Source organism: Dipodomys ordii, unplaced genomic scaffold (assembly GCF_000151885.1).
Source record: "Dipodomys ordii isolate 6190 unplaced genomic scaffold, Dord_2.0 Scaffold59, whole genome shotgun sequence".
Lineage (NCBI taxonomy): Eukaryota > Metazoa > Chordata > Mammalia > Rodentia > Heteromyidae > Dipodomys > Dipodomys ordii.
In genome coordinates, this window is record NW_012267275.1 from 4,398,080 (window position 1) to 4,417,440 (window position 19,361).

The following is a 19,361-nucleotide window of genomic DNA, read 5'->3' on the forward strand; positions in this document are numbered from 1 at the left end:
GGGGCCTGAACTCTGGGCCTGGGCGCTGTCCCTCAGCTCTTCAGCTCAAGGCTAGCATTCTACCACTTGAGCCACAGCGCCACTTCTGGCTTTTTTGTTTTTGCTTATGTGGTGCTGAGGAATCGAACCCAGGGCCTCATGCATGCAAGGCAAGCGCTCTACCACTGAGCCACCTTCCCAGCCCCTCCACTTCATTTTTCAAATAATAACTTGATATTTAAAGGACTTAAAAAATTTTAACATGCACATTAACAAAAAAGAATGATAACAAGTTAAAACATTTTTGATCTGGGATATAAGCATTAATGGGAAAAAGCAGACAAATAGAAGGAGGGAAGGCAAATACAGACAAAATACTTCATATACATTTGTGGAAATGAAAAACAGCAATTTACTGAGAACGGTTCCAAAGGAGAAAGTGGGGAAAATGGAGAATGGCAGAGGAGGGATGATCAAGAAGCACTGTATATATAAATGAACTTGTTAAAATGAAATTCCCTTGAACAACTGATGCAATTTTTAAAAAATCCACCCCTTTTAACTCATAACGGAAAAACTCATTCCTCACCATAGACAGTTTAAGTAGCTCTGCTCTAGTCTTATCACAGACTGATTTTCCAAAGGTGGTAGCAACAATATCTCTATCTTGCTTACTCTTCAGCAACAGAATCTTGTTCTTCCCTTTACCACTCCCTTTGATCTAGATGGGCTTGGTGGTTATTTCTGACCAACAGGATATGCAAAAGAATGTTGTGTCAGTTGTGTTTTACTAGGCTGGCGACTTCTGTTTCTTGCCTTTGAATGCCAGCTCTAGGGGAACACAACCAATGAAATTTAAAAATGGTCCATCAAATACTTACTTTTGGTACGTTCCCAAGCTATCAGTTTATGTTTCACTAATTCTCTTAAAACTTTGTTACAGCCTCCATGTTTCAAGCTGGCAATAGAAGCAATTAAACTGCAGGGAACAATTTCATGATTCTTCATACCCATTTCAACCTGAAATTAAAGGGATCATTTTAGATTCATAATTAGGACAAAGCTAGCTTTGTCTATCAAAACCTTGCCATGAAATTAACTTCTCCTTGAAACATTCCTGACCATGTAGTTCTCCAGTTTAAGTCATTGTGGGCCTAACAGCAGGGACAGATTCTGAGAAGGGTGCCATTAGGTAATTTGTCCTTCTGCTAACATGACAGAAAGTACTGATGCACATTAGGACAGCCAGATGTCATTGTTAGATGACATGATTTCATGGAAACAGTGTAATCTGTCATCTGTTGCTGACAGAAATATTTCTCCCTTCTCTAATAATATATTTCAAATTACAATTTGATATACACGTTAATCAGTATATTCATTGACTCTACTTCAAGAGTAGGATGCACTATGGCAGATATTAAAATACTTGATATCTAAAGATTTGCTTAAAAAATGACAAATGTCTTAGATATTCAAGCAGATGTTTAAGAGGAAGCACAGTACATAGGCATTGTGCTAGGGATTACAGAGGATTAAAAACCGAAATTCTTTCCTCCTAGATAATTAAAAGAAGAATATACCTGAGAAATTCTCTCAAGAAAGATGCAACGCATGAGACTGACTTTGAGGACATGCAGGAGAAAGAAGATAAAAGGAAATCAGAAAAATAAAGGTAAAGACAGACAGAAATGGCACATACATAAGAAAGTATTGAGCAGTTAAGTAGTTCAGATAAGATGGCATGCAGAATTCATGTAAAAAAAGCCACAAGATACTTGACTAAAGAGAGAAAAGACAAAAATAAACACTAAGGATTTTTGCATTTTATAGTGAAGAAAACAAACTTTTGGAGATATTTAGGAAAAGGAGATACATGAACAGTATTATTTCTAGAACAATAATTTAGCAAGAAAAGATAGGCAACAGAAAAAAAAGCAAAAATAGAGGGAATATAAGTTGAAATGCTTAAAATTATTTTTTAGAGGAGTTTGGGAAAAATAAAGTGGGTAGAAAAAGCTGATAAATTTGTTGTGAGCACATAGTCAAATGAAGACACATGAAGGGAAATTTAAAAAGTGTCTAAATTAAGGAATGAAGAGGAAAACATTGTCAATTTAACTTGACAGAGCAATGTAAGAGTTAATACAATCACAAGAGGTAAGTAGAAATAAAAGGAGACATAATTTTAGAACAAGTTCATGGGAAAAGCTAAGGACAGCAAGTGAAGCACTGGTAATTGATTTGATATAGGAGGCAAATTGATATAAAGAAGAAAGAGGGGGCCAAGGAAGGAGAACAACATGGATGGCTAAGGTTCAACTGTGAATGAGATGTTACATTAAACCAGATCATCCTGAGTATGCTTCAAAAAGAATTTAAATACTGCAGAGTTAGTCTTGGAAAATAACTTATCACTTTAATGTCCCGACCACCTAACTTTACACTTACAAACTTAACTCCTTTTCCATGCTTTGGAATAGTGAATATGTTGAAGAAGCATAGAAGTAATTTATCTTTTAGAAGTGATAGTAACTATTTTTGAGAAGCCCAGGTGAGTAGAGTGCTGGTGGCTCACACCTATAATCCTAACTACTCAGGAGGCTGAGAATTGAAAACCACAATTCTAAGCAAGCCGGGACAGGAAAAGTCCCTGTGAGGCTCTTATCTCCAATAACCACTTGAAAATCAGAAGTGGTAAAAACAAAACAAAACAAAACAAAAAACCAGAAGTGGTGCTGTGGCTCAAAGTGGTAGAGCACTAGCCTTGAGCAAAAGAGCTCAGTGACAGCACCCAGGCCCTGAATTCAAGCCCCAAGACAAAACAAACAAACAGATAAAGTGTAGAATCTACAGGGGAGAAGAAAAGCATGCTACAAATTCAGAATAAATTTATGTTTTAGTTTAATCCTAAAATTTTGCTATTTAAGACACATGTCAAAACCCAAAGCCTTAAAATATATCTGGTTACATGATTACACAAAATAGGTAGTTCTCATCACGTGCTGATTTATTCCACATCTAGATGTACGCATTGATCATACCGTTATAAGACAAAAGGGAGTAGGGAAAGGGGAAAGAAAGGAAGAAGAAAGGAGGAAAGAAGGGTGGGAGGGAGGAACGGACTGAATTTGGTTAAAATATAAACTGACAAGATTCTTGTATCCAAAAAGTGTTCCCTGGCAATCCAAAGACTTTTTCATCATCACCATCCACCAGAGGCACACATTCTACTTCATTACCCTTTGGCGTCTGGGTAAGTCGTAGTGATAGTTCGTTTGCTGGATGGTTCAATTCCTCCCCTCCCTCATCTCGTTCAATCCTGGGAACCTGACCATTTTTTCCCCGCTGAGCGAATCAGAAGCAGCAGGGCAGCAGGAGCACGACCCGGCCCAGTCGGCTGAGAAGCACGCAGCCTGAGCCACTGAGCTGGTTCGGGGGCCAGGAGTCAGAGACGCCGCAGAAACGCCGGGTCTCCCGACCAAAAGGGGAGCAGACCTCGGTCCAGTGGGAGAAATAATCCTAAACGACAACTTTTAAAACTCGGGTCTCTGGGCAGCGTCTTCCCGTAGCTCTGGCCTTGCTCCAGGCAGAGAGGACAAGGAGCCTTCCGCCCCCAGCAAGGCCGGGGAGGGACGGGAAGAGACTTGGGGTGGGGATGGACTAGCGAGGAGGGAAAAGGTGGGCCTCCTACCGCGGTCAAGACCCTGAAGTCATCTCGGCTCAGGTACCGGAGTTTGGCCACATTCACCTTCCCCATGGCTGCCACACGCAGCGTCCCCGGGCCTTTCACGACAGCAGGAGGGAGGACCAGAGGCTGCTGGGTAATTTCACGTACTTTACGGTCGTCGCCAGAAGATGACGCATTGCGTCTTTGCTCATGACGGTCCTAGTTAGTAAAGTGTTATGTGTTTCGTCGTGAGAAGATCCAGGGTGATCTACACTCCCTAAGGCTTCGCACAGTAGCTGTAGAGTGTAATGATTTTTTTGCCTGTGGACAAATGGTCAGATTGTAAATATTCTGCACAAAATTCCGTTTTACTTTTTCATATCTGCCAGGACTTGCCTATGAAACTAGTGGTCCCGCCTTAGGGTGGCGCAAAATGAAATTGTAGGAGGGACAAACTTGAGCTGAAACAACAACTTCTGGCTTTTGACAGTGACTTCCATCCGGACTGGTAGAGGAAACCGAATAGCCGAAACCTTTAATACTGTAGGCTAGGTACTTAAGGCGCTGGAGCCGCGCCTGCGGGAAGGCCGCGCGGAGAGAATCACGCATGCGCAGGTTCCATCGGTTTCCCCGGGCAGCCTTGCAGACTTTACCTTTTCCTGAACCACCGGCAGTAACAGGACAGCAAAACTTAGGCGGCACTGGCTGCACGTCGGTCTGATTTCACGAGCTAGGTTTTAAACCTTTAAGCAGCAAGTATTTTGGTTCCCTCTCAGGTGAAGCCTTGGGATCCCCAAGTTTGCTGTATACTGTAGGAATGACCTCACTCCCAGCAACTGCTGTTGAACCGCTCTCCCGGGTCCAGTGTGAAGACTTGGAGTTGAAAAGTTGAGTTGAAATTCAGTTATTTATTGGCTTCCACTCTGTTCTCTAGATTTCCATGCACCAGAGTTCTGCGTTTCCTTCAAGACCGAAGCCGAACCTATTGTTCGATTCAAACAGGCCGTGGATTTTGAAGGCAGGCATGTCTTTCCAGCTAGGGCAGTTAAAATACAGAAATGGTGGAAGGAAGAAGGAGAAACATGCGCTTCCCTCTCTAGGCTCCAATCTTTGGCATCCTTTCCTTGAATACAGCTTTCTTTGATGATCCACTCTCATCTAAGGGAAATCTTTCTTTACGTGTAATTTTCCTTTACTTCACACAGACATAAGGCGAAAAGTTTAAGAAATACCAAATAACGAACTTGCCCTATCCAAGAAGTGTGATGAAAAGGCAAATAATTTTCGATGTTTACTTCTAATATAATACTTTAATGATTACTGTTAATCTATAATGGCACAATCAACTACTAATTGAGTAGTTAGACTAGAATTGCTATCCAAGTTCTGGACTCTCACATTCGGTCAATTCTCCTCTTCTTTAATTATATAATAATAATAATGATAATTATTATTATTAAAATCTATTTAAATCCTCCGGCTACTCAGGACATGGATATCAGGAGGAATGAAATTCAAGGCAGGTCTCAGCTAGAAGTTAGTGCAACCCTCCCCAATCTCAACAAACAAGCTGGGTGTGGTGGTTCATATCTTTAATCCCAGCTAGATAGTAGTCCTTGGGTAGAATGATCCAGTTAGAGGCTGGTCTAGGGCAAAAACTTGAATAACTAAAACATAAAGTGTAATGGCTAGGGCATGTCTCAAGTTGTATACCTTTTGCCTAGCAAGCATGAAGCATTGAAGTCAAATCCTAGAACCACCAAGAAAATGCAAAGCAGCCAGCCACTGTTGGCTAAGGCTAATAATCCTACTTAGGAGGCTGAAATGTGACTATAGAAGTTTGAAACAAACACAAGCAGACAAAAAGACTTTCAATACTAATTAACCAGCAAAAAGTCAGAACTGGAGGCATGACTCAAGTAGTAGAATGCTACCCTAGCAAGCAAGGGAGCCTCTGAGTTCGAATTCTAGTATCAATATACACAAACAATTAGAAGAAATTATTTAGTAGGCCTATTTAGAAACAAATGTTAAGTGATTGAAATTCAGTTTGGTATTCTTTTCCACTGTCATCCTATGTGTAGTGTATACTAAAAATACACAATATTCTCCAACATTTCTCAACCATTTATGCCAGATTTGTTGTTAGGTCCTAGGAGAACTCAGTTTTAACTCTTAAACTTTGTGGTAGAAGGAAATGATTAAAAAAATTAGAATGTGACAGAGGTCCCAAGGGAGTATAATGTAATTATTTCTCACTGTACTCATACATGCACACACACACACACACACACACACACACACACACAGAGGAGAAAGAAAGAGACCTTGTCCTCACGGAGTGTAGAGGACCTTGATATTACACATATTATGGATCATACATACATTATGTTTCAGAGTTTTCAGTCTGACCTTCAAGATCTTTAACATACTCCATTACTTCAGATTTTCTCTCTCCTTTCTCTTTGCATGTGATGCCTTTTCTTATCTTCAGTTACAATAAGTTCTACCTTTGATTCTTCTAGCACTATGTACCTCATAAAACATTTGTTTTACTTCTATTTGTTTACTAGGGCTACTGTAGCAAAGTACCTTAGCACTGATTGACAGGAGGTTATAGTATTGGAGGCCAGAAATATAAGATCATTTTTACTGAGTCAAACCAAAAGTTGGCAGAGCCCTGCTCCTGCCAAAATTGGTAAGGGAGAATTTAGTTGCTATCCCTTCATCTTTCAACTTTTGCCAGTATTTAGTGACTATCATCATTTCTTCTTCTTCTTCTTCTTCTTCTTTTTAATTGTGAGAATACCATACAGAGGAGTTACAATTACATGGGCAAGATAACAAGTACATTTCTTATCAAGCATTGTTGCCTTCTCCTTTGTTTCCCCTTCCCATCCCTTCCCATACTCCCCCCTCCCCCCACCAGATCCTTCCCCCTCTCCTCACCAAAGTTGTAAAGTTCGTTTTTCGACATAATGACTTGTACGTCTCATTGTTGCAATGGGTCCCCCTGTATCCCTAGTTAAACGATTTGTTTTATTCCTTCCCCTCCACAAATTATACCAACATCAAATACAGTGAAAGCATGGGTTATACCTTGGGGGAGGGACATACAAAGCCCATTTCTTTGGCCTGTGTGCAGTCCTACTGTCTAAAGTGTCAGAGTCACATTATTTTCTCCACTTCAGTAGTATGTATGTCTCCCTCTGTCTCTAATTTAGAGAATACATATTTTATTTACAACTCTCTGTGGCATTTAAGAACCACAGCCCCAAAAGGATATAGCATCCTCTTCTAATCTTCTATAGTTCATTACTTTTAACTATTTTGACAATTTTAAAACTATTATAGTGTTCCTAAATTAGATTCTTTCTGTAAAAGTTTGATTCAAGAAATTGAATAAAAAGTACTAAAATAATATACTGGCATATCCTTAGAAAAATGTAGTTTTCTTTAGTTCATATGGACCTTTGTGCCTTTTGTATATTAGGGGTACTACATGCAGGAAATCGCAGTACAACATATATGGATATGTGGAATTTATGGGGGAGCAACATGTGTTTGGTGTGTTGGTCACTGTTGTATCCTTGTGAAAACAGACCTGACACAACTTCTTAAAGGAGGAAAGATTTATTTTGCCTCACTGTTTCAGAGGGTCCTGTCCATGATCGCTTATCTCCATGCACTTTGGTAGAACATCTTGGAAGTAGAAGCATGTAATGGAAAAAAACTGTTCACTTAATGACAAGAGAGGGAGGAAGGAGCTGGAGACCAGGTATAACTTGTAAAGGCTTGTACACAGTGAATGACTCTTTTCCTAAGATTCTACCATCTCCTCAGATTGTGCCACCAGCTGGAGATAAAATGTCCAGCACAGGACAGCTGTCGGAAGGAAACATTTCATATTCAAATCATGACAGATTCCAGTTTACAGAAGTTACTGCAACTATTGCTGTCCCTGGCTATCAGACACCAATGTTGTGTTCCCAGAATCATTCTATCTCTTAAGACTAACCAGTCACTTTGTGTCAAACGAACTATATCCAACGCCTTTCATATAGAAGGGCCAGAGCCAGAGATTCATATTAAGAAGTGTGTGTGTGTGTATGTATGTGTGTGTGTGTGTGTGTGTGTGTGCGTGCACACACATGTATGTGAGTGCAATGGGTTTAGTTTTTCCTTCCTGCAAGTAGATCTCAGTATTCTAAGGCCTATAGAGTCTTTTCTTAAAAAACATGAGACCTCACTTTTTAAGAATAGGAGAATGTGGGCTGGGAAGGTGGCTCAGTGGTAGAGCGCTTACCTTGCATGCTCGAGGCCCTGGGTTCAATTCCTCAGCACCACGTAAGCAAAAAGAAAAAAGCCGGAAGTGGCGCTGTGGCTCAAGTGGTAGAGCGCTAGCCTTGAGCTGAAGAGCTGAGGGACAGCGCCCAGGCCCAGAGTTCAGGCCCCATGACCGGACCCCCCCCCAAAAAAGAAAAAGAATAGGAGAATGCACATGGTCATGGGATACCTGCTCTATCACATGCCATACCACTCAGCACCTACATGTGAAAGGCTGCCACAAGTTTCCCTTCATAGTCTCCCCTCCTACTGACCTAGTGGTGTTTAAATATAACATTGAGATCCCTCAAACATTTTATCTGTGTATTTCACCTTCCCATTAAAAAGGCATTTGACCAGGGCTTCTTACTTTCTCTTTCAGCTCCCCTCCTGCCTTTGGAACCCTTTCCTTTTGCACCTCTTCTCTGAGGCTGGTTTATGTGGTGCTGTGCCTCCTTCTTTATAGTTTTATGAGTATAATAAGACTGTCATACCCATTCCCTGCTCTGGGTGTTATATGTGTCTGCAAAAGACCATCTAAAATGAAACAACCAAGACAAAACAAAAGTTTCTTAAACACAGTCTTGTGTTACTTCCTGATGGGAATATATTTTGAAAGCTGCATCATTAGGCTATTTCCTTATTGTGGAACACAGTAAATGTATTTAAATCTAGATGGTGTAGCCTGTGGCCTACTTATGCTATGTAGTATAGTCTACTAAAAGTAGACAGTAGGATTTCACTAAATCAAAAAGTTTCTTTACCACAAAATAAATTATTTGCAAAGTGAAGAGACAACCCCAAAACAAAGGGGAATATTTTGAAGCCATACATGTGATGAGAGTGATAGCTATTCTTCTACAAAGAACCAATAATAAGGAAGCAAATAACCTGATTAAACGTGAACACATAATGATATCTCTCAAAAGAAGATATATGAATGGCCAAAACAAGGATGGGAAAGTTCATGGTATCACTAATCATTAAGGAAATGTAAATTAGTAGCAAGTTATCACCTCATGCCTATTGGAAGGCTTTCACAAAATAGATGAAAACTAACAAGTGAAAGAATCCACAGAAAAGGGAACTTTGCTTATCCATGTCAATGAAAATAAAGTAGTAGAAGCTTTCCTCAAAAATCAAAGAATAGAACTTTCATATGATCAAGAAGTCTCATCAACGGAAAGAAGTATGTTCAAGGAATAACTGCACTCTAATGCTTAAGTCAAGCCTAGAATAACATATTACATTATCATATATATATATAATTTTTAAAAACCCATGCTCATAAAAATAGAATGATGGTTAATAGAGGCTGAGGCAGGGTAGAGGAAGGAAATGGAGAGTTTTTGATTAAAGGGTATAGAGATTCAGATATGTTGGAGGAACTAGATTGAGCTTTATGTTGCAAAGCAGGGTGATTATAGTCGATTATTGTTGTATGTCTCAAAATAACTAAATCTTACATATAACAATATATATAGGGCTGGGAAGGTGGCTCAGTGGTAGAGCGCTTGCCTTGCATGCCCGAGGCCCTGGGTTCGATTCCTCAGCACCACATAAGCAAAAAGAAAAAAGCCGGAAATGGTGCTGTGGCTCAAGTTGTAGAGTGCTAGCCTTGAGCTGAAGAACTGAGGGACAGCACCCAGGCCCAGAGTTCAGGCCCCATGACTGGACCCAAAAAAAACAAAAAACAATATATAAATGAAATGATGGATAGGTTAACTAGCTTAATTTTATGTTAAATTATATATTATTTACATATCTGAATAGATTGCATTATATCCTATAAATGCATATAATTATGTTTTCTCAACTAAATAGCAGCATTAATATTGGACAGGATGGTTAAGATTTGTTTTCTGAAAATATTTTTACTTTTGAAATATAAAATTGTTATATCAAATATTGATTATTTTGTACTGCTGGTGATTGAAACCAAGGCTTTGTGCATGTTAGACAAGTACTGCAACTGAGGTATACCACCAACTCCTAAATTTTCATTTTTAAACTATACTTTTCAGGCATTTGGTGATTTTGTTAGAATCACTCACTTCAGTATTGGGTAGGTGATTAGTCATGGCTCCATCAAGGGAAACCCTATTAGTTATGTGAACAAGTGATTAAATACCAATAATTTTGAGCTAGGCACTACAATTGAATAGATAACTTAAAAGTAGAAAAGATATGCCTAGAGCTAGAAGAATAAAGTAAGTGGTTGGAAGTATTAGAACTTAGATGCTAAGAAGAGATTCTAACCAGGCTCAAGACCCAAACCATTGAGGAGGCAACTCTTCCATGTTGGTTCTATCACTGGAGAAGAGGAAATGACAAGGTTTTCTTTGGTGATTTGGAAAAACTGAAAGCTAGATTCAGATGATGCTGTGGAAGGATACTGCTGTTTCTAAGATAAAGAATGTTGTTGGCAAATACATGCAAAGGACACACACACTAGTCAGAGAAAGAAAACAGTAAGCAAAGGAAAGGACCACGTCAATACTTCCCTAACTGATAAAGCAGAAATGGAGTTTTTAGGGTCCTGGTCCTAGTATCAGAAAGTGGAATGTAGAAGAAGTCTGAGTATAAAACTAAGAGACAAGAACACCATGATTCATGCAAGAAAGCTCCAGGGAACTTTTCAAATTTAAGATTCTGTTTATCTGCCTTCAAGTCTTGCAGTAAGTAATAATCAAATAAGTAGCTGAATGACTTACTTTTTGGGGAAATATTTTCATTTCATATACTGTGATTTAAACCATAAATAACTATCCAAAGACATTTTTCTTCTGCTTTATGTACTTGCTTGAATTAATTGACTTACCTGTTTTCATCCTGTGCTTGTTGGGTTGTTGTTGCTTTTAAGAATGAAAAGTAATCTCATTATTGTTAGACATTTTTAATTAAACAGAGCTTTTGAGTTTCCCAAAATAGTGTGTATAATTGTTGTGGTTACAGTTGTGGTTATAAATTGAAATATTCAACATATTGCAACAAGTTCCTTTTTCAAGTTTTAAATTTTAAGCACTATAAACACAACATTTCACATTCTTTCATGACTTTTTTTTTGATAGTGAATCTTGGCTTGAATGCTATTCTTCAAACTGTGGGGTTTTAACTGCTGCCTACTAGAATGGCCCTTTTGTAGTTTAAACTACTGTTTGACTCCCATACTCCCTTAAACGTTCTTAGTATATCTCATTTTCATGGCTCAGTATGTTACTCTTTAGCTTGAAAACATTACTTTCTAACAAGGAATTTTCATGAAAGCTTTCTTTGTATAAAATACAGTATTAAGCTTTCAATAGGCAATGGTCAAATGACATTAAAATGAGGTGTCCAAAAAAGTGAAATAGTGATTTAATTTGCTGAAGACTATTTTTGACATTAAGACTAACAACGTGAGAAGGTAGTCATTAAGTCATTTGTGTTCATCAGTTGAAATTTTCTTATAAAATTAATCTGTGAAAAAGCTTTCATTTTGTATATAAATGCATGTGATGGTTCAAAAATATACTCTCTTTAAACTCCAAATTATGAAAATGGGTTCTAGTTAAGTATAATAAATGGCAGTCAGCATGCTGGGTCTCAACTACTGCAAATTCTTTGCTATGAGTAAACTTGCAATTACCTCGAAATGCTTAATAGAAGCCCACCATATACTGGGAAGTTTATAAAGTTCTTTATATGTTTTGAGAAACCTCTATTCTTAAGATAGCTTCAAATGGCTCTTCTTTTATTAATACAGGCATCCTTTTTCAGGCAAATCTCCCACGTATAGGACTGTTCAGTCTCTTCAAATTCTGAAGTTTCTCAAGCTGCTATCTGTAGTCAGAGCACATCAAGAAATGTTGAAGTTAAATTTTAAAACAGTGACTGGGGTTATCATGGTCACTGTTATACAAGATTTTGATCATGAGATACAGAGAAGCCACATTTTGAGAGGTCAAATTGGGAGTCTTTATTAGAAAGCCTACAACTGGGCTGGGAAGGTGGCTCAGTGGTAGAGCGCTTGCCTTGCATTCATGAGGCCCTGGGTTTGATTCCTCAGCACCACGGTAAACATTAAAAAAAAGCCAGAAGTGGTGCTGTGGCTCAAGTGGTAGAGTGCTAGCCTTGAGCTGAAAAGTTGAGGGACAGAGCCCAGGCCCAGAGTTCAGGCTCCATGACCGGACCCAAAAAAGAAAAAAAGAAAAGAAAAAGCCTACAGCTGTGAGTGGACACATATCCCTAAAATACTTGAAGCCTTGAATATACTTAATACTGTTAGGAAAGGGAGCCACGAGGGTAGTAAAGAAGAGCAGAAAAACAATCTCAACCAAGTGGATCAACTCAAGTGGAGAGTTGAAGAGGGCCACCATGGTGATCTGAGGAGAGTCAAGAGACAGGAGGCATATTGCAAAAGTGGTGGCAGAGGTGGTGAGGAGGCGAGAAGTGTGGGGAGCTAAATAGGGTCATAGTCAGGGGGCAAAGTCACAAGGAGCTAAAGAGTTCAAATAGTCTCTAGAGTTCATGGTACAGGTCTGGCAGGTCCAGTAACCTATTGTTCAAGTCCCTGCTCCTGCCTTTGGAAATTCAAGCATGCCTGTCACCTGGGGATGGGGTGGGGTTTCACCTTCCACCAAGATGCCAACATGGTGCCAGTTAAATCTAGTATCCATATTTCAACTATTAGCCCAATACTCCAAATTCATTTATTAATCTAGGAAGTTCTTGTCAAGGAAATCAGAGGTTTGTAATAATTTGTGGTTGTCACACAAATATTAGCTCATTTTTTGAAACCTATCTAACACGTTAAGCTTGAATAGAATAAAGCTCATGAAGTGTAGTTTAGCCAAAAATAACCTCTTGGCTGGTCAACTTTTGAGCTTTTCCAATTTCTAAAATATTAGTCATGGTATATTCTGGTGATTACTACTATATGGCTTCTTTATAGTTACTGGATCAATTGATAATCTGGTTTATGAATAATTGAACTTATGTTTTATATATTTCCCTCACTGGCCCTGAGGTGGACATTTTTCTACCTGTGTAACTTAAGGTAGGTAGATAAAAGAAAGTCATGAAGTGATAGTCACGCTATATTTACAATTTATTATCATCATTTATATTATATTTATTATTTTTACTTTTGTTTTGGCTTGAACAAAAGGTTTATTAAAATTTAAATTATTAAAATTTGTCATGATTGGATTGTAGCTCACTTAAATATCTACTTTAATTGTTTTACTATCTGTATTATTGAAGTATTAATGATCTCAACATTAGTTTCTTAAGTGTCGTCATAATTATACACATTTAAATTATTTTTTAAAGCTAGTTTTGTGAAGGAGGCCACTTTAATTTTTAAATGTATACATATAACATGGTATTTCATATGAAAAGTTTTTAATAGTCAATAGAAATATACATTTTAGTTAGCGTATATTAATTATACAAAGAGATTTTATTGGGATATTTACATATCTGCATATAATGTACCATATTCAAATTCACCTACCAAGACAGGCACTGGTGGCTTATGCCTGTAATCCTAGCAACTCAGGAGGCTGAGATCTGAGGATCGAGGTTCAAAGTCAGACCAGGCAGGAAGTCTATGCGACTCTTATCTCCAATTAACCACCAGAAAACTGGAAGAGACACTGTGGCTTAAAGTAATGGAGTGCTAACCTTGAGAAAAAACAGTTCAGGCAAAGTGCCCAGGCCCTGAGTTCAAACTCCATGACAACCACTACCAACAACAAAAATGCACCCTATCACTCTCCTTTATATTTCTCCTCAACTCTTTTTACCCCTTATTAAAACAATTTCAATAGATTTTGTTGTTCTATTTTGCCTTACTGCCCAAATTGATCTTAATTGTGGGCACTGCATCTGACTGAAGGTACCCTAAATGCTTTTGCTTTTACTATCTTCCTATATTTGGGTCATGACTCACATCTAATAGCCATGGCATTCTTGCCCTACTTTCCTGTCTGGATCTGAGATGACTGTTCTGCTCCCTTCCACGTTCTTTTCATTTCATCTATCAATCTCTTTCTATTGTTACCTATTTCCCAGATTCAAAATATCCAACTAATCCTGACCATTTTTCCTTCAGGGGTAAATATATAAACCAAAACTGAAATAACAATTGATGAAATAGTAGGTTTTCTGGGATTTGCTTCTGATATCAAAACAAAAAAGCAACAAAAGTATAGAAGAAAAAATAACATAATATTGATATTTGCTAAAACTGGATGGTGACTGTAATATATTATTTTATTTTGTGTATATATGAAGATTCCCACAAAAAAGTAAAAAAAAACCCATAAAGTTAATATATTGATGTATATTAACTTTCACTCAGTAATAGTCCTGGAGATTTAGAATGGAGATGATGAAATCAATTACCTGACAGCTGAAAATGATGCTCTGCATTTTCTTGTCATATTACATAGGTTAATTATGTTTTCTAATACGTTGTCTTCTGGGAGCTTTTATATAGAGATCCCTCCTCTGTTCCAATTTATCATTCCCTGTGTAGCTGATTTTTCCAGGTAGAAGGATTTAAACAAAGACATTGATCTACATAAGCCAGTGTCTAAATATCATTGCCATTGCCATTTTGTGCTGAATAATTCTTTGTGTTGTTGACATTTAAAAGGTTGTCCTGAGCAGGCGCTGAGCATAATAGTATTACTAACTTCTACCCACAGGATGCCAGTAGCACTGACATAACTCACCATCCCACCTCATATGTAATAAACAACAGTGAATCCATATATTTACAAATACTCATTGGGGAAGAGGGCAAACTCAACCTATCACTTAAGTATAAGGATGGAAGTATAAGCACTTAGATGCCATAGATTTTTGAGTTAGCATAAAAAGATGACCATATTATAAAAAAAAACAGTTAAGCCTGGGAAATTTTAAGTTCCACTTTCAGTTTTGCCATATGCAGTCTTAGTTTTCCTTTCTTACATAAAATATTCTTAGATGATTATTCTTTCAATTTCTTAATAAGACACTTTATTTTATAAAGCATTCTATTCTTTGTTCTTTCATAATTCACAGAATATGATGTCTTCTTTTTTGGTTTTAGATACAATTAGTGCTACATTTTTATTTTTTAAGTTAATCTAAATTTTGCAGCGTCTTTGGGAATATAGCTTTTACTTAGATGGAAGCATCTGGACATTTATTTGATAAATTTTGTGGTTCTGGGCACAGTGTAAATGGGACATTTTCAGGTGCTGCAGTATATAAATAAATGAATGTTTTTCCTGGCTCAGTTTTGTACCATAACTAGCCAACAACTCTTGTATTAACTTCTTTAACTGAATAGAAGTGCACCAGTACATACCTCTGATTTAATAAAATCCTCAAAATAGGTTTTTGTGCTAATATATTTATAACATGCAGGTGTTTGACATAGAAACATAAATTATATGCACATAAAATTGGTTCAGGAAAATACTGAAATGTGCTAGGGAGGATATTAAAATATATATTTGAATGTTTATTTTACAATCAACTTTAACATTTTTCAGAACTGGTAGAGAGTTCATTGCTTTATGATATAATTCATATTCTTTGTTAAACATTTCTAATCTTTTATGATTTTTCCTGTTACTCTATTTTTCTTGAAATTTTTTATTATTTAGTTACTCTGGTTGTATAATTCTTCTTTTTGGAACACACACAGATAAGTATTGAAAAATCCTTGTAATCCACAATAATTTTGTCAGCTTTTTAAATTATGCTTTTCTATAGAAACATGTATAGAGCTATAAGTATACTGGACTACTTAGAATGATTGTCATATATGTATGTCATACTAAAAATAATGGTCACATTTTTAAGTGATTTTAGGAAACAACATTGTTAAATTTTAAGAAAAACATTTAAATTGGTGAATGGTGGTCTCTGAAATTCAAACATGTTAATTTGATTTGCTTCACAAAAATGTATTTATTAAGAACAATATTTGAGTGCCCATTAAATTAGGGTGGCTTTTAAATTTTTTTTAAATTAAAGATGAGTTTCACTCTGTTGCCTTGGTTGTTCTTGAACTTCTTGGTTAGGGCACTCAGGTGCAACTATAAGTGCATGTTATCAACACACAGCTTCTTTATCTTTAGTTTTGATCATTATTTCTCACCAAGTATCTGAATGAGTACATTTCTTTTTTTTTTTTTTTTTTGGGTCCGGTCGTGGGGCCTGAACTCTGTGCCTGGGCACCGTCCCTTATCTCTTCAGCTCAAGGCTAGCGCTCTACCACTTGAGCCACAGTGCCACTTCCGGCTTTTTTCTTTTTGCTTGTGTGGTGCTGAGGAATCGAACCCAGGGCCTCAGGCATGCAAGGCAAGCACTCTACCACTGAGCCACCTTCCCAGCCCAATGAGTACATTTCTTTTTGAACAGTGACCCCCTCCCTCATTTTTCTTCCAGTTTTTCCTCTCCTGACCCCTCTCCCCCAAGTTATATAGTTCACTGAAATTTTTTTTTAAATAAGCAAGAGTAAGAAAAAATGATGTGATTAAAAAGGAGAACAAATTAGTTTGAATAGAGATTAATTTATTAATGAAAAATATTGGTTATGCAATTGCTTTAAAAATATAACCATGAGAAAAAACCCAGAAAAACAAAACTCCTAATATGAGTTTTTAAGATTTAATATTCATTCAAAATAAAAACTTTTGACCATGTGCTGTGTTATATGCCTCACCTGTATTTTCTAGATGTTCTCTCACCATTTTTATTGATTGTGGTAGTTCTCTTAGTACATTTTATTTTGCTATTACAAAATACCCAAGACTGAATTATTAGTGAAGGAAAGATACCAATTTAGCCAACAGTCTTGGGATGAAGATCATAATGGGAACATTTGCTTGGATTCTGTCAAGGGGCCTCATGCTGAACAGCAGAGAATGGAGTATGGAGAATGGAAAAGAGAAATGGATGTGTGAAAGAAGAGTATGGGTGCAAGGGGAAACAAATGCCGTAAGAAATATTTTCTTGACAATAACATGCTGTGGTGATAATTTATCCAGTCTTGTGAGCATGAGAACTCACTCTACCCTACAATCTATTTAGGAGATTATGGTTTTTTAGAGGACTTTAACATACTGTTTCAATAATAAAGTAACAATAGTGCCTGGCACAATGATAAATTATAATATACACATACGTTGGTACAAGAAGGAGTGGTTGGAACTATGGAAAAGTGAGGTACCGTCCAAAAGTACAGTCCAAAAGTACCACCCTTCAACTCAGCTTTGTAGAAGAGCAAATTCATGATATATGTTCACCATGGTAATAAGGTATAGATTTTACAACAGATATTTTGAGTATTTGGGCTTTGACATCATCCAAGTGCATAATTCTGATGGGCTGTTTCTAATAGAATACATCTATGATTTTAAAGTGCAGTTTAAGATTGCTCATTGCAGCACTGCTTACCATAGCCCAGATAGGGAATCAACCCAGATGCCCCTCAGAAGATGAATGGATCAAGAAAATGTGGTATATATACACAGCGGAATTCTATATTTCCATCAGAAAGGATGATATTGTCCCATTCATAAGGAAGCAGAAAGACTTGGAAAAAAATTATATTAAGTGAAGTAAGCCAGAGCCAAAGAAACAAAGGTTGCATGGTTTTCCTTATTTGTGTTAACTGGAGTGTGCCTATAAGTCTACAAGTAAACACATTGAATAATTAATACACACACACACACACACACACACACAGGCACTGGGACATGATAAATTATACAGGATATATTCACACACTGAGGCCAAGGAAGGATATGCATAGGAGTGGTTGATAAAGGCTCAATAGCTATGTGCATATATGATCATATAAAATAATATTTTATGAAATGAACTCCAAGAAAAGGAATCAAGAGTTACTTTTGTTGCTGTTTTTGTTTTCTTTTCCTTTTGTCTTATTTGTTAATTTGTATTTGGAAGGGTAAGCGGGGGCACAGAAAAGGTAGAACAAAGGTAACCAAATACAATAGTAGTATTCACTAGACACTATGTGGAAAATGAAGTATACATCTTGTGGGTGAGGATGGGAGGGAAAAATTGGGAGAGAGTGAGGGAAGGGGAGACATAGTCAAAAAAGAATTGTACTCATTACTCATTACCTGATTTATATAACCATAACCCCTCTGTATAGCAACTCTACAATAACAATAAATAAAAATAAATTTTAAAAAGTTTCAGGAACTTATGACTGAATGTTTCTTAGAATTACAAGATAATATCAGGAAATCAAATTGAAGGGGCTTTTTGCACATGTATCTAGACTTTTCAATTTATGAAGGGCAAGGCTTAAAAAGTAATACAATCATCAAACATATCAGTGGTTTGAGACATTATATTAATCTAAGTATTTGGAAACTGAATCCCTAAATTTCTACAGGGGTCAGAGAGAACTATAGAGTGGAAATTTTAAACAGCTAGTTTGTGTGCTGAATCTGGCCTCTGGATATATTTTGTTTGGCATGCACAGTGTTTTTGAAAAGTGTGAATTAATGGCAAGTATTTAAGAGTGGAGAGTTTTACAGTAAAATTGAGCTTTTAACTTGTGGAAAATTAGGCTATCTGGCCATAGAGAACTTGCTTTTTTACCAAGCAACGATTAGCTGAGTTGAAGGGTGGTGCCTCAGCCCACACTCCAGTTTTCCATAGTCCCAATTATTCTTTCCTGAACACCCACATAAAGTGTAAATTATACTTTATCATTGTGCATCATACATTATCTTTTTTTTCTTGTATTTGATCTATGGGCATGAGGTTGTATACTCTACCATAAGATAAACATTCTTCTTGGTCTTTCTTTATGGCATGCTTTCCAGTCTTCAAGTGGTTGGCTCTCTGCTTAGTGCTTACATGGATATCTAATCAATACTTGCCTTCACAATTCACCATTTTAATGGGTAAATTATGAATTAATAACTTTCTTTGCTAGACATGGATATTTTGAGGCAAGGATTTTGTATTATGTTGTATCCCCATGAGAATTAACCCTTTTTCTTCTCGTCTTCTGTATTCTTTCCTCCATTAGAAAATAAATACACTAACAACTTTATGATGTAATATACTTTCGTAGGAAATATGTGTCTATGCTGATAGACATTTTCAAGTACATGCATGCATACATATTCACTCCAGATCCTCATCAAGAGGATGAAATAGAATACCTTTACTTTCAGGGGTTGCTGAACTAACATTTTTACATTGGTTATGTTATGTTATATATTTATTTACAAAGGATTTTGCTGTGTAATCAGGTTTTGCTGTGTAATCAGGTTTTGCTGTATAATCAGGCTGGCCTTAAACTTATAGTCCTCATGCCTCAGCCTCCCTAGTAATTAGATTATAAGTGTGTTCC

The 19,361-nt window shown here is 37.1% G+C and overlaps 1 protein-coding gene across 3 annotated transcripts in view; it reads right to left on the bottom strand.

Moving 5' to 3' along the window:
* Riok2 (RIO kinase 2) overlaps window positions 1–3,772 on the bottom strand; it is a 22,362-nt gene extending 18,590 nt beyond the window's left edge. Inside the window, exons 1-2 of one of the 3 annotated variants that reach the window (XM_013022076.1) lie at window positions 3,674–3,772; window positions 861–999 (exon numbers count right to left, since the gene is read on the bottom strand). In XM_013022076.1, coding sequence (XP_012877530.1) covers window positions 861–999; window positions 3,674–3,739 — 205 coding nt within the window. In that variant the 5' untranslated portion in view covers window positions 3,740–3,772. Of the gene's footprint in view, window positions 1–568; window positions 750–860; window positions 1,000–3,673 lie in introns of those variants that run through there. The other 2 variants (XM_013022077.1, XM_013022078.1) reach the window with 2 other exon arrangements.
* Between the last annotated feature and the right edge of the window lie 15,589 nt (window positions 3,773–19,361).